The 26,161-nt window shown below is 48.7% G+C and overlaps 9 protein-coding genes across 9 annotated transcripts; 6 read left to right on the top strand and 3 right to left on the bottom strand.

Annotated features, from left to right (window-relative positions):
- Window positions 1-61: 61 nt before the first annotated feature.
- On the top strand, window positions 62-2,180 carry N7484_009098 (arginine--tRNA ligase; the record flags this gene model as incomplete). The annotated part of the gene is made up of 4 exons (XM_057119485.1): window positions 62-280; window positions 355-1,649; window positions 1,704-2,117; window positions 2,174-2,180. 4 exons carry the CDS (start codon window positions 62-64, stop codon window positions 2,178-2,180), a joined length of 1,935 nt encoding a protein of 644 aa, XP_056969040.1.
- Window positions 2,181-3,057: 877 nt separating this feature from the next.
- On the top strand, window positions 3,058-5,325 carry N7484_009097 (putative ABC transporter; the record flags this gene model as incomplete). The annotated part of the gene is made up of 8 exons (XM_057119484.1): window positions 3,058-3,250; window positions 3,315-3,555; window positions 3,605-3,863; window positions 3,909-4,362; window positions 4,410-4,489; window positions 4,553-4,706; window positions 4,754-5,031; window positions 5,083-5,325. 8 exons carry the CDS (start codon window positions 3,058-3,060, stop codon window positions 5,323-5,325), a joined length of 1,902 nt encoding a protein of 633 aa, XP_056969039.1.
- Window positions 5,326-7,886: 2,561 nt separating this feature from the next.
- On the top strand, window positions 7,887-9,812 carry N7484_009096 (uncharacterized protein; the record flags this gene model as incomplete). Its single annotated transcript, XM_057119483.1, has 1 exon — window positions 7,887-9,812. One exon carries the CDS (start codon window positions 7,887-7,889, stop codon window positions 9,810-9,812), a length of 1,926 nt encoding a protein of 641 aa, XP_056969038.1.
- A 2,142-nt stretch (window positions 9,813-11,954) lies between these two features.
- Window positions 11,955-13,232, top strand: N7484_009095 (uncharacterized protein; the record flags this gene model as incomplete). Its single annotated transcript, XM_057119482.1, has 1 exon — window positions 11,955-13,232. The coding sequence occupies one exon, from the start codon at window positions 11,955-11,957 to the stop codon at window positions 13,230-13,232; it is 1,278 nt and encodes a 425-aa protein (XP_056969037.1).
- Window positions 13,233-13,731: 499 nt separating this feature from the next.
- Window positions 13,732-15,543, bottom strand: N7484_009094 (T6SS phospholipase effector Tle1-like catalytic domain-containing protein; the record flags this gene model as incomplete). Its single annotated transcript, XM_057119481.1, has 1 exon — window positions 13,732-15,543. One exon carries the CDS (start codon window positions 15,541-15,543, stop codon window positions 13,732-13,734), a length of 1,812 nt encoding a protein of 603 aa, XP_056969036.1.
- Window positions 15,544-17,610: 2,067 nt separating this feature from the next.
- On the top strand, window positions 17,611-18,602 carry N7484_009093 (uncharacterized protein; the record flags this gene model as incomplete). Its single annotated transcript, XM_057119480.1, has 4 exons — window positions 17,611-18,041; window positions 18,103-18,116; window positions 18,171-18,367; window positions 18,429-18,602. The coding sequence occupies 4 exons, from the start codon at window positions 17,611-17,613 to the stop codon at window positions 18,600-18,602; spliced, it is 816 nt and encodes a 271-aa protein (XP_056969035.1).
- Window positions 18,603-19,378: 776 nt separating this feature from the next.
- On the bottom strand, window positions 19,379-20,857 carry N7484_009092 (TDT family transporter; the record flags this gene model as incomplete). The annotated part of the gene is made up of 5 exons (XM_057119479.1): window positions 19,379-19,534; window positions 19,592-19,877; window positions 19,932-20,228; window positions 20,277-20,645; window positions 20,706-20,857. The coding sequence occupies 5 exons, from the start codon at window positions 20,855-20,857 to the stop codon at window positions 19,379-19,381; spliced, it is 1,260 nt and encodes a 419-aa protein (XP_056969034.1).
- A 1,502-nt stretch (window positions 20,858-22,359) lies between these two features.
- N7484_009091 (putative methionine permease) lies at window positions 22,360-24,056 on the top strand (the record flags this gene model as incomplete). The annotated part of the gene is made up of 3 exons (XM_057119478.1): window positions 22,360-23,403; window positions 23,459-23,859; window positions 23,906-24,056. The coding sequence occupies 3 exons, from the start codon at window positions 22,360-22,362 to the stop codon at window positions 24,054-24,056; spliced, it is 1,596 nt and encodes a 531-aa protein (XP_056969033.1).
- Window positions 24,057-24,341: 285 nt separating this feature from the next.
- Window positions 24,342-25,986, bottom strand: N7484_009090 (cytochrome P450; the record flags this gene model as incomplete). Its single annotated transcript, XM_057119477.1, has 4 exons — window positions 24,342-24,498; window positions 24,554-24,726; window positions 24,778-25,884; window positions 25,948-25,986. 4 exons carry the CDS (start codon window positions 25,984-25,986, stop codon window positions 24,342-24,344), a joined length of 1,476 nt encoding a protein of 491 aa, XP_056969032.1.
- Window positions 25,987-26,161: the final 175 nt, after the last annotated feature.

The raw sequence follows: 26,161 nt of genomic DNA, 5'->3' as shown, positions 1-26,161 counted from the left end.
ATCCCCTTCCGCTCGCGCATTCTTGCACTCCCCTGCGCGACTTACGTCCTCTTTCGCAACAATGGCGTCCGACCTCCCCGCCTCTGTTGAGGCTCTTACCCTCCAATCCACAACAACTACATCCGACTACCCGGGATGCTTTCCCTCTTTGAACCCTATGGATATCTACCGCGAGCACATTGCGACCGAGTTGAGCAAGGGCACTGGCATCGATGCCGAGCTGATCTATACCCGTCTTGCATGGACCAACACTCTCGACAAGGGCGATTTGGCGCTCCCGGTACGTGAGAATAAATGACATCTACACCCGGAGAATAATTACTGAGATTTGTGCTAAACATTGTCGCTCTACAGGTCGCTGCTCTTCGTATCAAGAAGAAGCCCCAAGAGCTTGCCGAGGAGCTGGCTTCAAAATTCCCCGCATCCGATCTCGTCCACCCTCCCACCGCTTGTGGTCCTCACCTGCAGTTCTTCTGCAAGCCCCAGCCCTTGGCGAATACTGTTCTCGGTCGTGTTCTCACTGAGAAGGCCGCCTATGGCACAAACGGAAACGCTGGTCTGAAGGACCCCAAGGACCCCTCCAAGGGCCAGAAGAAGATCATCGTTGAGTTCTCTTCGCCCAACATTGCGAAGCCTTTCCACGCTGGTCACCTGCGTAGTACCATAATCGGTGGTTTCCTTGCCAACCTGTACACTGTCCTGGGATGGGATGTCATCAAAATGAACTACCTCGGTGACTGGGGTAAGCAGTACGGTCTGCTGGCCAATGGATTCAAGTACTTCGGTAATGAGGAGGCATTGCAGAAGGACCCCATTAACCACCTGTTCGACGTCTACGTTAAGGTGAATGGTCTTGTCGCCGAGCACGACAAGCCTATCAAGGAGCTCAAGGAGGAGATCAAGGCAAAGAAGGAGAAGAACGAGGATGTCTCCGCTCAAGAGGCTGAGCTCGCCAAGCTTGTTGAGGTCAGTGAGGACGAGAAGGCTCGCCGCTACTTCAAGAGCATCATGGATGGCGACCCAGAGGCATTGGCTCTCTGGCGCCGCTTCCGTGACCTGAGTATCGCCAAGTACAAGCAGACCTATGCCCGTCTCAACATTGACTTTGATGTCTACTCCGGTGAATCTCAGGTTAAGAGTGAGAGCATGACTGCGGCCTACAAGGCCATGGAGAAGGCCGGCGTCGCTGAGGAGTCTGAGGGTGCCATCATTGCCGATTTCACCAAGCACAATGCCAAGAAGCTCGGAAAGGCCATCATTGTCCGCAAGGACGGTACTCCCCTTTATTTGACCCGTGACATCGGTGCTATTATCGAGCGTGACGAGGCCTACCACTTCGATAAGATGATCTACGTTGTCGCTGCCCAGCAGGATCTCCACCTCGCTCAGCTGTTCAAGGTCACCGAGCTGATGGGCCGTAAGGACCTTTCTGACCGTTGCGAACACATCAACTTCGGTATGGTGCACGGCATGAGTACCCGCAAGGGTACCGTGAAGTTCTTGGATGATATCCTGCGGGATGTTGGTGAGAAGATGCACGAGGTGATGAAGAAGAACGAAGTCAAATATGCGCAGGTTGAGAACCCAGAGAAGGTCGCTGATACCCTGGGTATCACCGCCGTCATGGTCCAGGATATGACTGGCAAGCGGTAAGCAATTCCATATTATATTTTCATTCTTAACCCTACTGACAAACCATGTAGTATCAACGGCTACACCTTCAACTTGGAGGCCATGACCTCCTTCGAGGGTGACACTGGTCCTTACCTGCAGTACGCCCACGCCCGTCTCTGTTCCATGACCCGCAAGTCCGAGTTGAATGTGGATGAGTTGCCATCGGCCAACTTCGATCTCCTCACTGAGCCACATGCCATTGACCTCATCCGTCTGCTCGCATCTTGGCCGGATGTTCTCATCAACACCTCCAAGACTCTGGAACCCATCACTGTTCTGGCTTACCTCTTCCGCATGACCCACATGCTGAGCTCCAGTTACGATGTTCTCAAGGTTATTGGCAGTGAGCCCGAGGTTAAGAAGGCTCGCATGGCTCTGTATGCTGCCGCCCGCCAGGTCCTGCACAACGGTATGCGGGTTCTCGGCCTCAACCCTGTTGAACGGTATGTTTGCCTTACCCTTGTCAATATCTCATCTTCCATGCTAATAATGTCTGCAGGATGTAAATTCCTACCTTTCCCATTCCCAGACTTTAAAGATCATCTTAGCTCTATATTTCATATTTTCGGATGCATTCGGCGCTCAGAGCTGGAAAATAAAATTCACGGCTGTTTTTCTTTTCCATCCTTTCCTAAATATCATGTAGGCCAACGGTTATTTCTTGGCAAAGCCTGATAGGACAAACAAAGCGATTGTGCCAGCCTGTCACAAAAGCAGATAAGCTGGTCATTCAAGCCCCCGAGGTCCAAGCGCAGAGCTGATAGTCACAGCGCGTATCCCTCCAACTACAAAGAACGTTTACTTCCTATGATCTCACTATCTTCATTTTTACGAAACACTTATTGACATTTATACAAGACGAGCCAGATCCCAAGATCAATAAGCTCGGCCTTCTGACCTTCTAAGAAAAAAATCCTCCAACACCGGAACGGCGACCACGGGCTCCACTCATCTTACATCAGCCATCATAGTCCCATGTTGAAGCGGGCCGGCCCCCGACGCCACGCCCCATCTACACTCGAACCGAACCCGATCGGCGACCATCAAGGGGACCAGCTGAATATGCGAAAAACTCAAATCATCCTGCCCCAATGATGCTCATCAATAATAAACCCGGTTTCTTGGCAATAATCGGTCCCCGCAGACCATGGGGCGAGGCTCCACTAGACAGTATTAAAATCTATATAATGCCCGCTTAACCCGAATATCAGCCCTGCGAACTGGGACGGGAAAGATTCACACACCTTGTGCTATCGCTGGTATTGTCATTTAGCTGTGATATATTGGATACTGCGCACAACTGGTTCTACCCTGGCGATTAGTGCAGATATCGATTGCGACTAAATTGCGGGCGAGAACAATAATTGCACGAATACGATAGACATGGATAACGGTGCTTCGGATTCAAATGCGGGCTCCCCAGATCTGGACTTGGAGCGCAATGAGACCAGCCACTTCTTGATGAATGGGTCTGTGTCGCGGTTTTCGTGGAGTGGACTCAATGTTACTGTCAAGGATCGGCAGACGAAGAGACCGCGTGATTTGATTCATGATATCAGTGGTGATGTGCGACAGGGTATGTGCATTAGATTTAAGTTTTATTTGTTTGATTGGTGCGATGCTAATGTTCTTTGCGGTAGGGGAGCTGGTAGCTTTGATGGGTCCTTCGGGGTGTGGGAAGACAACATTGCTAAATGTGCTGGCGAGGAGACCTGCTACTTCCGGTGCGAAAGTGACTGGAGAGACCTATGTTAATGGAGCCACGGTCGAGTCGGGTGCGTTTGGTCGTATGACTTCGTATGTTGAGCAGGAGGATGCGTTGATCGGGTCGATGACTGTGCGGGAGACACTGAAGTTCGCGGCCGATCTGTCGTTGCCTAGGTATGCCTGTGTGTTTGGGATGTTGGCTGCTTGTACTGACAAATGGAAGCTCTGTGTCGAAGCGTCAACGGATGGAACGGATTCGGACTCTCCTCGAGGCATTTGGAATCCAGAAGCAGGCAGACTCGCTTATTGGGACTCCGATTCGGAAGGGGATCAGTGGAGGTCAGAAGCGGCGTGTCAGCGTGGCAAGCCAGTTGATCACTTGTCCCAAGATTTTGTTTTTGGATGAGCCGACCAGTGGCTTGGACTCGACTGCGAGTTACGAGGTCATTTCGTATGTGAAGCAGCTGGCGAGGGAAAGCAATGTGAGTTGGCCATCATCAACATTGACCTTTGTACTGACAAAGTAGATCATCATCATCGCTAGTATTCACCAACCCTCGACGACGACGTTCCAGCTATTTGATAAGCTACTTCTCCTTTCAGCCGGACAGACATGTTTCTTCGGTCCCGTTGCAAATGTCGGAGAGTACTTCCGAGACATTGGGCATCCCATCCCGGCCAATACCAACCCGGCAGAGTTTCTTCTCGATATCGTGAGCTCGGACTTTAGTGCCTTGACTGATGATGCGGATGCTCGAGTACAGCAGATCCAATCTGCTTGGAAGGAGTCTACAGATGCACAGGCTGTGACCCAGAAAATAAACGAGAGGTTGCGCATGGCGGAGAAAGAAATGGCAGTCGTCGTGGATGAGTTAGCTCGGGCGGGAACTATCAAAATCATCACGGCTCTCCTTCATCGGTCATTCATCAAAAGCTACCGCGATGTGGTTGCCTATGGAATTCGCATTGTTATGTACCTTGGTGAGTATACATGCTGCCTGATTAGTGACTCCAACTGACTGGAATAGGTCTTGCGATCATGATGGGGACGGTGTGGCTACGCTTACATCCATCTCAGGATTATATCCAGCCGTTCATCAATGCAATTGTAGGCTCCCTGGACATTCCTCGGGCAACAATCAAACAAACAACAAAGTGCTGACCATTCTAGTTCTTCGGATCAGCCTTCATGTCCTTCATGGCCGTGGCATATGTCCCAGCCTTCCTCGAAGACCGAGCAACGTTCGCCAAAGAACGAGCCAACGGGCTCTACGGCGCAACGCCATTCATGATCTCGAATTTCCTCATTGGACTACCTTTCCTGTGTATGTATCCCTGCCCGGGGAATCGTGATCAAGCTAACAAGATGCAGTCCTGATCGCAATTCTATTTTCGATTATATCATACTGGCTCTCAAACTTCCAACCCACGGCCCAAGCCTTCTTCACCTGGGTAATGTGGCTCTTCCTGGATCTCCTCGCCGCCGAGTCCCTAGTCGTCTTTGTCACTGCGATCTTCCCAAACTTCGTCATTTCCCTCGCGCTAGTTGCCTTCGCAAACGGACTCTGGATGAGTGTGGGCGGGTTCTTGGTAACTCCGACGATCCTCAATCCTTTCTGGAAATACGTGTTCCACTACATCGACTATCAAGTGAGGAACCAATCCATTGAATGATGACGTCTTTAGTGCTAACTTTATCAGGCATATGTATTCGAAGGGATGATGGTTAATGAGTTTTCTGAGCGGATTTATTCGTGTGGTGATGGGTGCCGGTGTCTGTATGACACGGACTTGGCATCGCAGTGCCAGATTCGTGGGACTGCCGTGTTGGAGACTTATGGGTATGCGACTGGTCGGACAGGCAAATGGGTTGGTATTCTCATTGGAATCATTGCTGTGTATAGGTTGTTTGGCTGGATCGCTCTGCAACTGCGCAGGAATTGATGCTACCCATGATGGGGGTCAAAAAGAGCAAGGGCAAGTATCTGTATATAGGTTACTTTTCTATTGATCGAATAGAATTCACTGTACAAAGAACTTTGTATCTCTATAGCTTACAATGCAAAAACAAACCAGCTCACTATCAGGGCCGAACTATCCATGAAAGGGCATCTCTCGAAGCGAATGCTGTAGCACCCGAGGTATCACCAGCCTTGCCCTGAGACCAGCCACTAACGACTATCTCTGTACCACATGAACGATCCGAGTTCCCAACAAATCCCAATTGCGCGAGTAGCATCAGCTCAAAGTCAATGCAGATCAGGAGGGCGAACCCCCTCATAGATTAATCTATCTAGCGGCATCCACGTTCCGCGGACAAGAAAGGAGCGGTGAAGGGGTCCCGATAACCCTGATGCCACCGTGCAGTAGGGAAGCAAGGGGGTGTGCCGTCCCAATGCTCCGAGCAGTCCAGAGTATGTTACTCATATATATATAACTATAATTATAAAACTATCAAATGACATGCGTATGAAGCTTAAAAGTGAACTCTTTGCAAGAGTACATGTTGCATACTAGTGTATGTGCATGCGGCTATCATGATTACGATGTCAACTGTCCCCATGAGCAAGACCGAGTAGGAAAAGAGAGAAATGAACCACCCTTGTCCGGATCACGGGCCCGATTCATATTCCCACGATCGCATCAAGATCGTGGTCGACAACGATTGACTGGGGAAAAAAGATGCGGGTCGCGGTTACAAATCAAAAGAGTTTCGCACGAGCCGCATGGATATTCCTTGGTTTGGGGTGAGTTGTTTCCAATCCTGCCCCGGTCGATTTGACAGAAAGTGCCAATACAATAGAAATGCATGGACCTCTACCCCTCGTGTCACCAATTGCAATCTTATCATGAACATTGTCTATCCACGTGCGGGGTTTGGGTTTTGTAGAAGATTGGAACAAGTTCTCAGATCTTCAGGACGCAAGGAGGTCGAGGATAAGACAAAAACCGGCAATGATGGACGTGCTGCATGTCATAGCGATCTAGACAAGGCTGGCTCGGATTTAGGGAAATTTACTCGACTAGGCATCGACCTAGAGATACTGGAAACACTACGAGCTATGTAGCTGGTACTTGTAGTAAATGACTCACATCAGAACCATAGATAGTCTGCCACATGCCGGACTTGAAGATGAGATGCAGTAGTTGAGTGTTAGTGTTAGTGCCCGTTCGTAGGATCCACTAGACATCAGTGGCGATTTCTCGGTTCCCACGGATTGTATCCTGCAGCATGTCATCCTCCACCGACTTTTCCCGTGTACCAGGTACATAGCCATTGTGGAAGGAAAGAGGGGGTTTCACTTTGGGATTCTGTTTACTCGGGGATTCTAATTTCCCATGAAGATTTGGTGCGAAATGAATAATTATTTCATTCTATAGAGGGGCATTCCCTTTAAAAAAGTGGAGGCGATCATTGGGCCGCAATGACATGTTGGGCGTTAGGCTGGAAAACAGAGACAAAAAGAAGGAAAGAAGAAGAAAAAAAAAAGTTCTACGGAGGGTGAGTAAACAGTACGGAGTAACTCTAGTGGAGGATTAAGTAAATCAAAGTATAGCAGAACCAGGGATTCCCTTCCAGCGGGTCCCGAGCTTAGATTGTTTATGACTCTTTCGCATCCCCCCACTTTGGCTTTTTTTTCTTTTCTTGTTGGGTACCCGAGAGCCTCTTCGTGCAACATTTGGCTTTTTCCATTTTGTGTTTATTTTTCCCTTTCTTTCTTCTTTTCTATCTGATACTTGACTCTCTTTTCTTCCTCCCCCCCCGAGTTTCCAACTGTTTTGGTTCCTTGGTTGCTTATCTGAATCTACCCGTTCCTTTACCCAAATCTCGCTGCCCATCGGACTCCACCATCCCCCACATCCGGTCAGGCTACTTCAAGAGCCCAACTGCAGCTGCAGATTCTGTCCAACCACCACGGATCCTTTGTCGGCAGACCCATAATACACACCCAACGACGCTTTTTCGCCTGACCACCCGATTTCCCCTTCGATGGAGACGCTGCGATCTGGAAAGTACCACATCGCTCTGTCTGCTCGCTGACACCACTCGTTCGACCAGTCAAGCCCTGCCATCGCCATCTGCGATCGGCAGGTCCGCCTTCTGGTTCGAGAGACGTGAGGAAGAAAAAGTACGGCCTTCTTGTGTGGGTTGGGCAAATAACGTTCCTGCGAGAAAAAAAAAGTACCCTACCGATACAGTGGAATTACCTGAGACGTCACTCGCGGGGGAGACGAAGCCACAAAAAAAAAAACCGAAATACACACACACCCAAACAAATATCGAAAAAGGGACTGGGTATACACGTAGGACTGAGTCATCTCGTTCTTTTTTCCATCCCAGTGCGGTGGCTTGCTGTAAGTCCAACCCAAGAGATCCCTTCCGGCCCCATTCCTCCCCCTCCCCCCGCCTGTGTGCGCTGGTGGGTAGCAAACCCACGTCCAGAACGGGACCAACCTGTTTCTTACCTAGGGACCGTCCCTCTTATCCGATCCTGCAGCAAGTCATGCCTGGCAGCCCTAAACCAGCCACTGTCGAGGAATGGGACGAAAGATTGCACGACATCGTACCCGACTCCCAACAAGTGGCTAATACTGGTGCAAAAGTTTCTTCCAGGTTGGATCACAGATTCCCGGAGCCACTGATCGACGGCGCGAGTGACTCAGGTTATTCTAGTCGCACCGCCGCCACTGTCAACAGCACCCAATCTGGGCCGTCGGGCGGGAAGAGCCCCCCAACCGTTCTTAAGCAAGTCGCGCCCAAACACACCGACATCACCAGAAAATCCTCCCGACGAGAACGCAAGGACAAGGAACGTGCCCGGCCGGACGAGACGATGCAGATGGGTGCCTATCCAGGCCCCGGCTACATTCAGCCTCGCGCGTCCCGGTCGCCGTCCAAGCCCCGCCGACGAGACTCATATCTTCGACAAGCAGACGTCTACTACGAAGGAAACCACACCCAGTACCACCCGTCCACCCCCGTCGAACCACGAGCCATGGAGTTCCCACCTCAGCAACCCTACTACGGGAGGCCTCCTATGCCGGACTATATCCCACAACAACCCATCGGATATCCAATGGAGGAATACCATACCAGCCGTTCGGGACGCCCTCACTCTGCTTATGGTCTGTATCATCAGGATCGAGCCGTGGGTTGGCCAGCAGCAGCACCGTCTCGAGGATATGGACAGCCACCACCGCCGCCGCCGCAGCAATATCATCACTATGAGCATGGCCCTCCACCAGTATCGTCGGCTTGGCATCAAGGATCCTACTCATCATCGCCCTATGGCGCTCAACACAACTTTCCTCCATCGGAGTATTATCCCCAGGATCACATGTATCAGCGTGAGCGGTCCGAGTCTCGTGAGCCATCCCGGCGCCGTAACTCCATGTATGGGATTCCGCCTCCGCCACCAACCGAACCTGAGGTCTTTCTAGATTTTGAGGACGATGCAGAGCAATACTACGCTCGTCAGCCCCGTGACAAACCCCGTGGCCGTGGTACTATCAAACCTAGTTCGGATTATTTCGACGAGGATACCGCAAAGATGCCACCGCCAGCTCTGCCTGCCCCAAGAAGTAGACACGCGCCCCAGGTTCACCAAGCCAAGCGGCCTGAAGCTCGGAAGGTTCACTCCGCTGCCGCTGCCGTTCCCTCACAACGCCGCTCCTCGAAGCCCATGGACCTGAGTGACATGAGAGAGGCTCTGCCCGAACTCGACTACCCCACACGCCGGGTGTCAAGGGAGGTTGCCATGCCAGAACGCAGCCAGAGCCAAAGCCTGCGTGGCAGTAGACGATCCAACTCATACCATGAGAATTCCAGAGGTGCTCGCATAGCAGTGGAGAACAGCGGGCGACGACGTCCGGAGTCTTTCTACTACGTTGACGAACGCCCCGAGAGTCCTGCCGCCATGGAAGACCGCGTTGGAGAAGCCGAACGATACCAGGCTGTCACCGCCGGCCGTTCTACCGCACAAGTGCCCTTGTCTCAGGAGACACTTATGTCCAAGGTAGGAAACGGCCTGGGTAGTGACAACGGCAGCCAGAAGAGCCGATCAAACAGCAGTCGTGGCAGTGCCACCAAGACTGAAAAAGAAGCTCAGAACATGACCCTGAACATGAACGGAATGACCATTGCGTTTGCTGAGGAAAGCCTCGCAGGCAAGTCCATCAGCATTCGTACGGGCGATGCAGGTGCTATGCAGTTTAATATTACTGATGGCACCACCCGTCGACCCAAGGCATACGTTCAGGGGTCTTCCTACTCTGATAATACGCATACGGGCGGCTCTGGCCGTCGAGTTCTGGAAGATGGACGACGTGCTGCACGCGAACGAGACGATCGACGATCGGAGAGATCTGTTCACCAGTCTACTGGCCACCGGTCTAGCCGGTCCAACTACTCTCGCCGATACCAGATCTAAGTCTTGAGTTTGCATAGCATAGCATGTTGCCTACTAGTACAGTCCTCTTTCCCGTTATTGTTTATCCATGGTTGGATGGTTCTGGTTTCTTTTTCGTTTCTTGGTCAGCCTGCAGTGATCGCTGACAGGGTCTTCTTCTTCTGTCTGTCAAAAGTTTGGATATGGATTATTTGGTTTCTTTACATTTCTGGGTGGATCTTGTTGGGATTTTCATAAAAAATCATGGTGTTCGAGCAATGTGTTCAGGGCTAGCAGGGCTGCTTTTTATTTCTCAAGCTTCGGGTTTTCACAACCGCCCTCAAGCCTCGAACTGGGAGGACTCTTTGGTTTTTTATTATGTTTGCAATTGCTATCTCTTGCGTTTTTGGAAGAGTGTCGGGCGAAAGAAAGAAAAAAGTGCTTCTCTTACAAGAAAAGTTTTTTTCTTTTGTTTTTGCTGACTGAACTCCCCCGTTACGGTGTGATATGATTGTACGATTCTGATGACCTGCGATGACAAGTTCGATGTCTGCTTTTGCCCTTGGTTCTGGTTCTGGTTTTGGTTTTTCGATCATGATGAGTCCTTATTTCTCTTTCTAGCGTCTTATGTACATCTCATCATGTCACTTGTTCATGTCTTATGATTTCTTTTCTTGACCATATTGGGCCTTGTCTCTTTCTCCGGTTGTTGGTTTTGAGCGTGAGCTTGTCTTGGAGAGAGATGATACCCATACCTTGTTTACTTGTCATGTCTCAACATCAGGTCATCTTCTATTTCGTTTGGCCGTCTTAAGTTTTACTTCCTTTGATTCTAGTAGCCTTCGTATTACAGTTGGACAAAGATGATGATGCCGGTTGCCGTATGCAAACCTGCCGTTAAGACAGGGGCTGTTGGTATGAACATGATGTTTCACGGCATATCGTGCTTGCGTCTGTATGTTAATTTTGATCCCATCTCAACGGCCCTAAGAGAAAAAGGCGGCTCCCCGGGCTAGCCTGGTCTAGAACATTTAACCCTAGGTTTCGGAGGATTCGTTGTGGGGTCGAGGTTAGCTTGGGGCTAGTACCCCATAATGGGTAATACTTGAATCTTTATGATACGTGTAACAGAGCCACCAACCACAGAGAAAATAGAAGCAAAATCAACTGATACGGATAGCCGCATCTTCCAAGGTTGCTTGCAGTCTAGGTTCGGGTTGAAGCGCGCGCTTTACGAGCATGCATATTTCCAAGGAAATAAGCTAGGGCAACATAGAAAAGATCATTTTGAGATTTGGTCCACATAAGACGCAACTATAATTCGGCGGGGTAACGGACGGTGATGCTCCATATCTCATCCCGTCGGTGCAAAGAGCTCCGTCCCCAACGGCTCTTCTATCTCCGTAACCGGGGAAGCTCACCAATTCCAATATTTAAAGAGTATAGTCCCCAAATACACCAATTGAACCCCGAAAGACATAATTCGCTTAAACATGACAGCAAAAATCAAAGTCCTCACTCCCCTCGTCGAGCTCGTCGGCGACGAATTAACCCGAGTAATGATCGGGAACGCTGTCTGGCTCTACTAAGGTTGAAGACGCATAGAGAAACTTTGACGTGGTGAGAGTGAAAAGCCACACTCGATATGCGTTTTTTAGCACGGCCCGTGTGGGTCACCATCGCTCCCAAGCCATCCCCACTCATTGAAATTTAGTGGCATTGAAGATAGTCAAAGAGAGAACTGGTACAGCAATAATCCAGAAGGATCTTAAGAATTTCATCATCTTATTTTGATTTTCATAATGAACTTACTACAGATCGCAAGATGGTCACATGTTCGTTCTGCCTGAGGTGTGAGATCAGTGCGTTGTCGGGCCAACCACGGAGTAAACACAACCCCAGCCTCCTCCAACCTCCTCAATTCCAGACTCGCCACAAGTGCGCAGCTGGATATTTCTGCCTTGTAATTCCCTTCAGTCACTCTCATATTCTACTGACACCTGTTAGGTTGACCATATCCCACATCTCACATTCTTCGTCTATATTCCTTCAACTACGATCCTCTCGTTTTGGTCTGGTCAACTGTTTAAGGTGTGTTCTGTTCTTACTCCGAAGAATGTGTCAGATCTAACATTCCATAGAGTCTTGTCTTGAGCGGAGTGCTCTTGGCCACTCGATTTCGCCATGGCTCCCGTTCCAGTTGAAGACCCCGGCATGCCAGGCGTGCCAATGGAGCTGCGGGATATGGACGGTATTCCTGGAGTCCCACTCGAAGCCCGCGATAACGAAGACACAAAGCTCTCCCTGGAGGCTCGCTCATTCAACGAAGAAATTATTGCCGATAGATCACCCTCCATCAGTAACAACCTCGTTGCTCGATCCGATTCCACCTCCACCTCAACTTCCACCATCAAGTATGGCCAAGGCACGATCGACCCTCACAGCATCAAAATGCAAGGTCTATTGGCACTTTTTGCCCTTATCGGCGCAGCTTTTGTACTCGGCAGTATTTGGTTCTTCTTCTGGGCCAAGAACGGCGGCTTCCACTGGCGCAAAGGCGACTGGGATGACTACAAGTCTACCGTCCTGCGTCGCAAAGGCCCAGACGGTCGCACCCTCAGTAACGCAACAAAGAGTACAAAGCTTGGTGGCGGCAGTGTTGTGGGCAAAGGATACACCGACGACGGATACACCTACACGGACGAAACATACACGCAAACCGCTTCGACTATCATGACGGCAGACGAGAAGCCCAAACGCAAACGCAACTTCAAGGAAAAGATCCTTCGCCGCCACCGCGATGACCACTGGGAAGGTGAAGGAGACGCCGATGTTCGCGCATACCGTGAGGAGAAGCCCGCACAGATTGGTGGCATGAACCGCGAGGCAGACGGCACCTACCACGGTAGTGACTATGACTCCTCCGCACCGCCTACACACTACAACCGCAGCGAGATGAGCGAGGTCCGTGACTACGCTTACGAAAAGCCTCGTCGGTCTAAGACAAAGCAGAAACGCAATCCATCTGGCTTCTCCTTCACTGCTGGCAGTGAAGATGTGCTTAGCCAAGCTACCGAGGAACATTCGTTGCGTGACCCCGGCCGCCGGGAGCGGGACCGCGAGCGTGAGATCCGTCGAGAGAACCGTCGTCGTGACCGACGCAGTGCAGCCGCCTCTTCTGTTCCCTCCGCTCCTTCTTCTCGGACAAGCAGCCCGCGTAAGAAGGAGACTCGCAACATGCCTGGCCACTTCACTGAGCCGCTGGATTTCTCGTCCTCTGGCACTCGCTCTGAGTACCAATATTCCAACGTTGATACTGAAGATTCGGGCACGAAGAGTTATCACCACCCGATTGCTGGTTTGAGTAAGGGTTACCGACGTGATGATCGCCGTGATGGCCGACGAAGCCGTCGCCGTGATAGTCTGAGTGACAGTGATGGTGACGAAACCCGTTATTCATGAGTTACCAATGCTATTCTTTTCTTTCGCGAGCACGACCTGTTATTGATTTCTGATTTCGACGACGGTATTGACATGGATTATCTATTTGAGCGTCACAATTTGTTGGATTATGGATATGGGAAACTGGGAATGTAAATAACGAACATAACGGACATGGAATTGTCTTTGATTTGTTGCCTTTTATGGTGATATCTACAACACTATTATGCACTCGGATAGCAATAGGCTTCGGGGTCAATTACATTATTTGATTTCAACTACCTCATTTCACCTCTGATTTCTGAGCCTTAGTCCTCATACAATACTAAAATACTCTGGCAAACGATTAGAATGATTCTTGAAACTCTATACATTCAGAATCCATTTTCGATATTAGTTCCGTAGTGTACGGAAGATAATAATAAAATATCGACATAATCAAACACACCTGTACAACAACACTTGAACTGTTTGTCTGACTGAAACCCTCTCTCAACACGAGACCAGAACTATAGCATCATTATGACCTCTGAATACTCAAAGCCGCTGCATATTCACGCGCATCCTCGCCAGTAACCGCCGATCTCTCGTATGACTCGATATCATCCGACATCTTCCACTCAGCAAGCACCTCATACTTCGATGAACCAGGATACTTAAACCAGTACTCATAGCCGCCTCCCTTCTTCTCTCGGCGCTGGTAGTTTGATCCTGCTAACCGAATGGGACGATACTCAGTCTCTTGAACGCGGTAGCCGACAACAGGGTGAACTTGCTCAAAAGTCTCGCCGAGCTTGTTCCCATCTTTATCGACGGCGTAACGACCCGGTGTTCGGGGCCGAGATCCATTGACATAGTATAAAAGGCTAAAGTTGTCTGGTAGATCGCTCAGACCCCAGCTATAGGTGCGATGCTTTGGGTAGGCTGGCACATCTCCTGCTGAGAAAGGATGAAGAATTGAAGAAGCGACGGATTGGCCGCTTCGCAAAGCCCATTGCGCCCACGATTCCCTCTTCTGCCTGGCGATTTTTGCCTCGTACGCATCGAGGGCGTCGTTGATGTCAACGAGTCGCTTGTGGCGAGCCTTCTGATCTTCCTCCAGGGTCCGGGTATTGAGGGATACAAATTCTTTGATTTGGTCCAGCATCCAGGAGAAAGCAATGTTTGACATCTCCTCCATGTTCCCCTTGTTTTTCAGGCTGAGGTCGGATCCACCGCCGACGTTGATGTGGACTCCTGGGAACCAGACTTGCAGCAGATTCGTACGTTCTTTCAGGCTATCCTTCAGCTCCAGTAACTCTCGCTCGGCTTTATTTTTTTCTCTGATCGCATTCTGTATCTCCGCAAGGGGCGGACGGTAGGTAGTCAAAACCGTCTCCCACTCGGCCTTCGCGATGTCGACCTTCTTTTCTTGGTCCCTGATTTGCCGTTCCGTGGCTTGGGTGACCGGCGGAATGTAGAATAGAGTCGGTGTGAATGCGGCACGGTGCTCATCCAGAGCTAGTGCTTGAAACGCGTTGTTAATGTCTATAGTTTGAGTCAGTTGCATGCTCCCAGAGCCAAAGACAGGAGCCTTACTTGGAGAAAGTCCCACATTATGCCATTCCGGCTTATCAGTCCGGCTAAGCCACTGAGGCACCTCATGCCCAAATAGCTCGGGGAATCCAAGCGCACCAACCGTTTCAAAAACACCAACCACCTCAACCGATCTTGACTCATCAGAAGCCCACCGACCACGCCCAGGATACTCCCACGCAATGCTGTCGTTAGCTCCCATTTGCTCTAATGGCTGAGGATCAGCCGGTTTCCCTTTACGATAATCGAAATAGGCATCACTGCCGTAAAATCGTTCGCCAGTAACAGCTGGATGAGCCTTCTTGTAAAGCTTCCACACCTCGGGGAAATTCTGCAGATCAGCCCTGGAGCAGATACCCAGATCAGAGATCAACCCTGCGATAGCGCGCGCAGCGTATGCACCCCGCGAGAAGCCAAAGCACATGATCTGGTCCCCGGGGCTCCAGTTTAGCACACAGAAGTTGTAGGCCTCGATAACATTTCCTTCGAGGTCTTTTCCGGCTGGGACTTTGCCGGCTGAGTTTGTGCCAATACCGGAGTCGTACCAGACAACTTGTTGCCAAGGGAGTTTGTCATGCTTATCGATACCGACGGGGTTGATGGCGCGGCAGAGGCGGGTAACGTTGGATGGAATGCTTTCCACGCCTGAGACAGCTGATTGTCCACTTCCGTCGCAGCAGATAATGATGCGCTTGCGCGCTAGGCCCGGAATCTTGGGGTGGAGTGTAATCCCATCTTGTAATAAGCTGTCGTCCATTATTCTAGAGGTGGTGTTGGAACTGTGTGTGGATGATGTTGGAGGTTCGCAGGGTTAAAGGAAGGCAACACTGGTTGTCATGTGGGGAAACCGCGCATTATCAATGTTCAAAGAATAGCATTAGCCTGACCTGGCTCAGCTGAGCTCGCGCTGGATTGCCGATATTTGTTCTGGTCGCGCTCGCTAGAAATCACCGATTTGCTCGGATCAAGGCCGTCGGGAATCATAGCCACTTTTAGGGTCTGAGTTGGAGATGCGCACTCCCCTTTCTCTTCTTGGTATCGGCTAGACGAGGAATATGAATATTTCCTTGTCGCATATTAGCGAAGTCAATAATTTACTGTGTCACTGGATGTGTAGCAAAATAAAAAGAGTATACAACACTGAAGAATCCAGGTGGGGCGTAGATGCGTGGTTCGGGCAAATCCGTGTGGCGCCGCGTGGGAAGAACCACGATTAGATGTACCGATACCGCCTCGTCATTCGCCAGTCCAACTTTATGATTGGATCCTCACTGGGAGCTACGTATAAGCCCCCCAATTGCAGCTGAAGAGACAGCCATCCTTCTATCAAATTACTTTTTGTCTCACTCCTCCCGGTGGTCGTCTTGATAGAGCAGGAGGTCCGCAGTCCGACAGACTTTCATTGCTCACATCATCAAATTACATGCGTTGAGTCCCTTCATAATTGCTAGCTACTACCATGACCTCGAACTCATCCTGCGAGGCAATTCTCTGACAGCTCTCTCTCAATCAAAGGATGCCTTATCGGAATACTAACCTTTGCTTATGCACTCATTACCACGGTATCATACCGTACGCGAGAGCTAGGAAATGGCGATCAGAATATTCTCTACATCAGCAGACAGATAGAAAGAAAACCTCGCCGATTCGAATTTTTTAGTGCACTTGATGCATACTCTGCACCAAATCCACGATAGACACCATGAATTCTGGGGTGGGGCAAATGACTTGGTCAAAGAAGCCCAAAGGTTATTCAACTGGATATTAATGCACCACTATCAGCGACAGCACAATTAAATATAAGTTTTGATGTCCTAATTAAGACCAGTACCTTCCTTCCTACACTACTTAGGCTCCACCTCTCGTAGATCCTCTTCTTCCTTCCTTGCCGCACTTACACAATACTATATACGTATCCTAATGCTTCGTGTTGGTCCTTGCTACTCAGCTCATACGATAAGGTCACTACCGCCGTATGGTGAAGAGTGTTTAGCCCGTAGACAGACTGTACATACTCCAGTCCCTTCCGACTATTTAAGCCCGGATCTGGTTTTGCTGTTTCTTGTTATCGGTGTCGCATGCTGAGAATCTATACTGTCCACCAGAACTTCTCCATCGTCTTCTCTTCTTCCACTCTACATCCCCACACAATACGAGATCGTTCTGTCTGTCTGTTTTCCATTTTATGGGACACGAGCACGTATGTTACAGCGTGTGCTCTTTCTTCCCTCTTCGTCTCCTCTGACCTTCGATTTGGCCTAGGCATGCGCTGAAAGGTATAATTCGGGCACTAGATTCTAGTACTTTGGTATGCTTATTGACGTCCATTCTAGGACTAGTGCCTTCCTCTGACTACTTAAGCTTCACTTTCGTAGACTATCCTTCTTCCTTCCTTGTCGCACTCAATACAGTCCATTCGTACTTAATTTTTCTGCTTCCATTCTCTCTTTCTGCCCTCATTAATGCTGAGCCCGGAGACATCATTGCGAAACCACTATGAGAGCACATCAGTCTTTGTAGATATCAGCGCTTCTTTTTCGCTTAACTTTCTCCCCCCCCCCTCCACATACCATCATAATAATATGAGATATTGTTCTGTCTGATCCATTCCTTCCTTTGCTGCCTACCATGTAGCTAGCAACAGGTGTGTACCGTCATTCCTGTCTCCTCTGATCCCTTCGACCAGCATTACACGCTGGCAACCGCCATATAGTTTCAGACCATACGTCATCATTACTCCTCCACCAATGTAATAAAAGGAAGGAATTTTACTCAGACAGTATTTGGAATTCCCAATCATTCACAAGCAACACTCTCGATCAATATGGATATGATGGAGATCACCGCATTATATTCTCCTTGTCCTGAGGACGTTTATACTACAGCGGGTTGTTTCGGCCTGAAGACGAAGCGCAGCCCCAAATTGGGTGACCTTACTGGTCGCTTTATAGCGACGCAGAAGCCATTTTACAATTGCAAAGACCTTCGTGCTCATGGTGTGGACGCCATTGCTCTTCCTGATATCTGCTCCTTATCTTCTGAAGGGTGTCACTTCAAACCCCTTGATTCACTCGGCTCTATCACTGCAGCCTACCCTTCAATTGATACCCACTACAAAGTCAGGAGACCCGGTCCCTATGCTGCGTTAGACGAGAAGCCCATCATCAGTTGTCTGGAACCTATCCAATATGGGGAACGGACTGGGCTTGCCCCTTTGAAAGTCAACCAGGATAATGGGTATTGGAATGAAATCCAGTATGGCTCATAAGAATAATGTGGTCAACCTTCTAAGAGATACTAATAATTATGTTTCTAGTCCTATAGGCTCCAGTAAATTCTACCTGAACGGAGTGGAAAGTACTAATATAATGAATCTGGTTTTAGATATGAGTTCTCTTTACGAGTGGGCTGGACCAACACCTGAAGATGGGAATCTTAGTCCGCCTCATTTGAAGATATACATGGCGACCGAATGCAATGGGGAAAGTAGCATACTCACTCACTGCGAGATGGGTGTTATTATGAGCGCATTCTATAGCCGAGTCTACGAGCCAGGTTATGAAGGCCACTCAATTTTCCCAGTGAGTTTCCTTTGGAGGGCCCTAGAGGGCATGAAGATTTGACTAAATAATGGCTGCATAGATTCTGATAATCTCAGAGTATTTTTGGCGCCGTGTCCGCATCATCGAAGCAGTATTTGATCAACCTCGTGAGAAGTTCACGGTGAAATTCACCCCGATTTGTTATTTTGGAGGAAGGGATGATAATCTTTGGAATTTGTTCTTGCGTTATGAAGGGAGCAAGCCACAATATTGATAATACGTATTGAATGGGTAGCTTATCATAAATCTACTACATTTGCTCTTCAGTAGGTTGGGGAAGAAAATCCATGCTTGTCGAGTAATAATAATGATTATAACAAAGGTGGTCAGCCAAATTATACATACGTGCAATTGGGACTTTGGGACCGCGTTGACGAATACGGTGTATGGGCACAAATGACTCAGAGAACTTCTTGTCTGTAGGTAGCATGTGTTTGGCGTTGCCGTAGGCGGAGCGGTACTTGTTACAAAGGCTGTGTAGGCATCTTCCGGTTTATAGACGCAACAAGCAAGTTAATGGACGTGCCATAAACTTATAAATGTTAAAATCTTGCAACATATCAAAGGGTGACAGTGCAATGTAATACTGCAGATGGAATCTCGGAATGCTAGAAGAAATCCATATCACTCATAACCTCGGTCAACATACGATCTTGGATACTTATAAATATCTGTGAGGAACCGAGAGAGCGGTACCTTGTAGTAGAAGACCCAAAACCTACAAGCTATTTAGCTCGCGAGCATGCCCGACTTGCGAACTTGCTACTGAATTTACTCTTGCCCTTCACCGCGGTGGGATCCACCGGGTCCACAAAATGGTGATACATGAAGTTTAACTGATGTGTATGGGATAATGTGGTCTGCCTAGATTAAAAAGTACTGTACTGTAATTGTATATGATTAGCGAGATATATTGGCTGGGTATAATCGTATAATTGCAAAGACCTTTCGGCTCTGCCTTTTGGTCTGAACTTCGAAGGGTATCATGCTTCAGTAAGAGTCAGAAAAAAATCCTTCTGACGGAGTAGACTCCTCGGGCGGAATAACGGGAATAACAGGAGCAACAAGTAATGAACGTTTCCAAAGTCCTCTCAAAGTCCCCAGCGACACAATAATCCATAGGACTATGACAATAGCGGAGAATACCTAATGAACTGTAAATTAGCCAATTTTCACGCTTCTGGCAGATTTGTTCGTGCTTACCGTTCCCAGAACACGGAAAAACAACGAAGACATCCCAAGCCCAAGCTCAATCGTGCTTGCAGCAAAAACTCCCAAGGGAAAAGTGAATCCCCACCATCCCATGTTGAACGGAAAAGGCCAGCTATGGTAGATAGAGGCAAGTGCGAAAACAAACCACGTCAGGCCGAAGCTCCAAATAATCAACCCGAGCAGCATACAGAACATGTAGACACCTTCACCAGCAACAGCCATCGCTGGTTCGGAATCAGCCAGTAAAGACCTGGATACTTTACCCAGATACATGATGCTATACAAATTTTTGTCAGTGCTGGGCCTAGTCACAAGAACAGCGCATGCATACCTGTAGGAGCCAAAGCCCAGCGGGCTGAGTGGCAGAAAACAGCTGACAATGACTTCGCGGGATGGCAGTTTATGAACAGCCAGTCTCTGGTAGTAAATGATAAGAATTATACCGGACAGTGGCATTGCCATTCCCCAGAGCACAAAGCTTGCTATAAGTGTAGCCTGGGCTCTTCCATGTGATGAAAGTACTCCTGCCACCTCGGCCCCAACGCCAGAAGCGATGACGGTAGATGCTATGGGAAGTAGCTGAACAGCCGTGACCATTTTCAATGAGTCCAAGTGAGACTTTGACATCCTAATTTGGTGATTAGTAAAATTCACAATTGAGGTTGGGGCAACTTACAGCAAGAATGATAACGAAGTTGTGATAATCACTGCGACAATGGCATCGAGTATCCAGCATACCCAAGCAAGGATACTCGCCCATTCACCCCAAAGGGGCACACATATGAACACCCAGAGTTCGATCAATATAACAAAAGCAATAGGTATGGTACCCAAGAACGGGGCAGTCGCAGGATCTGTCAAAGTAGCCCGCCAAAGCGTTGGCTCAAGGGTATAGCGCAAAATGGTGATAGAAGATATGATGCAAAAGAGAATTGCATCGAGAATAAAGAGAATTATAGATAAATAAAAAAGCCATCTCGCTTTAAACGGGATGAAATAAAAGAGGACCGCCACGATTCCTGTCCCCATGCAGGCTGTAAACCACCTGTACAAGATTAGATTCATGAAGACATGTCGAAGCGTAGAGACAATTGTGTAAACATACGATGGGCTGAAGCCAATGATAATCTCTCTCCATTTTGATCGTCGTTTATCGGGGACTGTCGATGCCACTTCATATGGGATTCCTGGATTGTCGTATGCTGACACCGTTCGTTCGACAAAGCATTCCTCTGCATCCATGTCGACCTCTGCCATTTGGCTATCCCAAGGTTATATTATTAATTATGTTGTTAATCGGATGGACGCTGAAGGTTAAGTTTTTCATTTTCGACTCCACTGGCACGTTTTTCGCCATGATCCAGGAAATTCGGCCCGATAAGGAGTGGATGGTCAGATCTAGATCTTTTCGCTTAATTGGGGGAATTCCGAGGTTTGAATGGATCTCTATATAGACCCAAGTTGTGTAGTAGCCAATCAGCAGGCGCTTGCTTGGTGAGCCCGCTAGCAACCATGGTTCGATGCTCGGAGGCTACCGGTTACAACGGTAAGCCCGGTATCACGGGAATCCACACTTAGGCATCACGTTCCCTCTTTCTACTGTTCAATGAAATTGGATGAAAAGGCAGTAGGCTTGGAACATCTTTAGATAGCTAAGTCTTCCAAAATTGACCGTTAGGTCTAGTCCTTGGCGAGTTTGATATGCATGGAAACGGGCAACAATGCACACCCATTCCCCTCTACATATTGAGCTTATTTTCCTAGCTTCCACCACCAATTGATACTTAGACATCCTGGAGGCCTCTAGTTTCAATCAATGAGAATGTTCAGGTATGTTCTATTGAAAGTCCTGACGCGTTAATTGACATTAGTAATGAAATTCTTTCATTGACCGAGTTAATCTTTGTAACTGGGTGGAGTCACCGATTTTCGACCGATCTTTAACCGAAACAAAAGTGGGTCATGGACGTAGGGAACTTGACCTTCCGAACATCTTCCATTTGGCCGTCTTTTGCTTATGTTAGCCAAACACCATAACTAAGTCGGAAGCTCGACTGAATATGAATCTTCCCATGATCGTCGATGATCACATGGCATTCATGAGTAGAGAGATTAGAGAACATTTGAAGGTCACCTGACCGATGGTCTCTATCGTTAGAGCGAGAGGCTTCTCTTCTCTTCCCTTCTTATCATAATCTCCCTTACTTTCTCTCTCTTGGGGTGTGGTTTTATATCCTGTTCGTTATTTTTCGGTTTATGCGACTGCATATGATGTAGCTGTCTTTATTCTCCTTGGCCAACTAAGGCATTAACGACAGTATTCCCCTCCTACGCTTGCAGCTTTCATCAAGGCTCAGTCGAAGGTCAATTGACCGATGCGATCTAAATGAACTTATTTGCTGATTAATATCCATACAAGTCGCGACTCAATCTGCGTATGTATATCATATTTCGAACTAAAAATGCAACATATCTACGCCTCTGATTGGCCCGAGTCCACGTCATTTGTTGTCGTCGTGTGCAGTGGCATTTCCAATGGGGTCAGCTCGTCACGCAAGGGTAAACACACAACACCCAGTTAAAATGGCGTGCCAGACAAAGATCCGGTGATTTCCAAGCAGCGTTATAGCTTTTGTCTGCGACTTTAAAAGCCTACCATCTTCCACAGTGTCCCACATTCTTGACAGATCCTAAATTAGATAGCGCCCCAAACAAATGCCAGACCAAAGCCGCGAGCAACGCGAACACGCGACCTAACCATGTCCAATAGCGAAAGACGACCATTATTAGAACCCGCTCAACATGACATACTTATCTCCCCGGGTATACCCGTTTTCCCGGACAGTCTTCCAGGTACAACCTATGGAAAGAACATCAGCTGGACCAGCGCTTATATCCTGGTGGTTTCACGGGTGATTGGGAGCGGTATCTTCGCCACTCCTGGATCGATCGTGAAATCTGCGGGTAGTGTTGGCCTGACACTTCTAGTGTGGCTAGTTGGCACTATCCTATCAGCATGTGGCTTGTCAGTGTCGATGGAATATGGCTGCATGCTACCCCGGTCAGGAGGAGATAAGGTATACCTGGAGTATGCTTATCGCCGACCGAAGTTTCTCGCGTCGACTGTGGTCGCGGTGCATGCAGTAGTTTTGGGCTTTACAGCGAGCAACAGCATTATATTCGCCAAGTATACCTTATTTGCGTTGAACATCGAGCCGACCGATCTGCAATACAAGGCTCTGGCGATTGGTCTTTTGACCGCCATTACAGTAATCCATGGCTTCTTTTTCAGAACCGGCATTTTCATCCAAAATGCGCTGGGGTGGGTCAAGATATTTTTGATCGGCGCCATGTCTTTGACAGGTGTTGGGGTGCTGCTTCTGCAGTTCTTGGGTGGTGATGTCAATGCTTCGCCCGGGGCTAAGCGATTCAGTGGTATTTCTTGGGATACCTTGTGGGAGGGATCTAATTGGAGCTGGAGTTTGCTGTCGACGGCGCTTTTCAAGGTCATTTACTCTTATGCCGGACTAAGCAACATCAACAACGTGCTCAATGAGGTACAAGACCCTGTTAGCACACTCAAAACTGTGTGTCCTTCAGCTTTGCTTACAGCTGGTGGTCTCTATTTGTTGGCCAATCTATCCTATCTTCTGGTTATTCCATTGGATGAAATCAAGAACAGTGGAGAGCTGGTTGGTGGACTACTGTTCGAGCGGCTTTTTGGTAACATTGGAAGCACACTCTTTCCACTCGCCATCGCAATTTCAGCTGCAGGCAATGTTCTGGTAGTAACCTTTGCTTTGGTACGTCATATCCATACACCTGACCAAGATTTGCACATCTCTAATGGAAACACAGGCGCGAGTCAACCAAGAAATTGCCCGTCAAGGTTTCTTACCGTGGCAAAAGCTGCTATCGTCTTCGCGTCCCTTTGGCACTCCGCTCGGTGGCCTTATTGTGCACTATGTACCATCTCTATTAGTCATTGCGCTACCACCCCAACAGGATGTCTACAACTTTATCCTTGATGTGGAGGGATACCCCGGTAACATCATGGCCCTCGCCGTTACCATTGGGCTATTGGTACTACGATACAAAGAGCCAAATCTCCCGCGACCCTTCAAGGCATGGCTCCCGGCTGTTTGGCTACGAGTTGTAGTTTGCATTACACTATTGGTGACACCCTTTGTTCCACCTCCAGGCGGGCAAGGAGATGTCCACTTTTTCTATGCAACATATGCCATTGTCGGGATAAGCATGTGAGTGTTCCTCCCTATACTCTGTTTATCCTACTGATATCCGCAGAATCATCTTTGCTATCCTTTATTGGTATGTCTGGACGGTGGTTTTGCCCCGTAGGGGAGGGTATAAGTTGGAAGAGGCTGTGGAGACACTGGATGATGGCACAACAATTACTCGACTTGTTCGCTCATTTCCCTCGCTTTCAAGAGATTAGAGAGTACTCACGGCTTGAACATCCTTAGAAAACAGAAAACAATGCAACTCATGAGTCATCACTTTCTCCATATCCAATAATCCAATCAACAAGATTCAGGCACATAAAGAATTCAAGTTCGACAGCCCTGGAGCTCAGCCCAGCTCAACTCCTCGGATGACTTCTTACCCAGTCAGGTTGCATACCTAAGAGGCCCGTCCTTCGCAGTAACTACAATATCATGACTCAGCCAACCAAATATCGTTGGAGTGCAATTGAAGCGCAAACTTCCTCCCGTGATAACAACTAATGCTGTACCTTTGTCAAGTGCATCATTAGTGGCTTCTTCTCCCAGATATTGAATGATTTCTGGATGTCCCATCCCTCTGAACTCTTGTCCAGTGCCATATCAAAGCTCCAGAAAGCCTTGGCCACAATAACCCGCATTTCAGCATAGGCGAGGCTGTTCAACATTAATTAATTGAAAATATCAAAGATCTAGAATATGCGACAATTACTTTTTTCCAATGCAGTTCCGGGGCCCGAGCGAGAATGCAACAAGAGACGATCTGTTATCCGACTCGAAGCGCTTCTCCCGGTCCTCCAGCCATCGTTCTGGGATGAAAGAATCCGCTTCGGCGAAGTTGGACTCAGCATGGTAGGTCGAGTAGTGCGCTCCGGAGACAGACACCTAGTCGGCTCAGTCAGTCGATGTCAGCTTTAGTGCAATGAGAATACTCACTCCCTCTGGAACATATATCCCATCAATGATCGAGCCTCCCTTTGGCACGACACGCGGTACCACCCCCGGGACGGGCGGATAAACCCGCAGAGCCTCCTCAAGAGCAGCATTCAAGTATGTCAATTGACTCACGCCCATGAAATTAATATCATCATAAGACTTAAAGGTACTCCGAATTTCCTCCACGAGCCTTTTGTACGCAGCCGGGTTCTGGACAAGGTAGTAGCTAACACCCGCGAGTAAGGTGGCAGTCGTTTCACTTCCGGCAACAATCAACAGAGCCGCGTTTGCTTCCATTTCCTTTGCAGTCATCGCCCGATCATCAGTGTGTCGTAAGATATAAGTCATGAAATCCGGTCTTTCAGTCTTAGTCTCCAATCGACGATGAACCTTTTCCGCACTCATGGCGAAGTGTTCATTCCTCATTCTCATGATTCGCTTTGGAAGCAGCATCTTCACAATTGGTGCGATGGAAGGGTATATTTGGAGAGGGCGTAGCAGCGCTCCACCCTTCACGCTTAAAAACACCATCTTCACCCACGGGTGATACTTGCCCTCTTGGAGGCAGTTAAACGGTTCCCCGAATGCAAGGTCTCCGATTATATCGAATGTGGTGAAGTTGTACCAGCGACACATATCGATTGCGCCACTTGTAGCTTCGATCTGTTCATTCAGTCGATCCACCATGAGATCCACGTACGACTGGATGAGAGACTCTTGGTCGCGGAGTGCTTTTTCTGAAAAGGCATGCGAGAGCAATCGTCTTTCTCTCGAGTGATCTGCATCGTCGGCGTTGAGGATGTTGGGTCCTGTTGGACCCCGCACATAGAATTGAGAATCCTTTAGGAATGACCCCGCGCCTGACTTTCGGTGGCCGTAAATATCTTTCCAGGCTTTTGGGCTGCGGTATACAAGGGCATTGGGTCCGACTCGGACCACATCTCCGTATTTATCGTGGAGCTCCTTCATCTTCGTGTGATTTTTGCCTGATGACGTCCAGTAGATGGTTGGGATGTATGTGCATGCTGCCAATTTTGGACCTGGGAATTTTGAAAGAGGGCTCAAGAATAAATTGTACACCACGCTCCAAAGTACATAGGCTAGCACCTGATCATATGTGTTGATTTATTTAGGAAGTTGCCAGGTGAGAGAAAAGGAGATTGGACTTACAGTACCAGCAAAGATCAATACGACAGGATTCAACCCCATGGTTCCAGTTTTACTCATTGATAGCGCAAATAATAATGACCCGAGAGAAAAAAGCAAAGAACCAAGAGCGGGATATGAAGCTTGCATTTATTCCTGCGCGTGTCGCACAGGATACAAGTACAAACACCGGCTCGGCATGGGAATGTCTCATTTAACATCCGTAATGCACATATAT

The sequence above is a fragment of the Penicillium longicatenatum genome, assembly GCF_028827895.1.
Source record: "Penicillium longicatenatum strain IBT 33135 chromosome Unknown contig_6_segment0_segment0, whole genome shotgun sequence".
Lineage (NCBI taxonomy): Eukaryota > Fungi > Ascomycota > Eurotiomycetes > Eurotiales > Aspergillaceae > Penicillium > Penicillium longicatenatum.
Note: the sequence above shows the minus strand (reverse complement) of the source record. Positions and strands in the feature narration are given on the sequence as shown.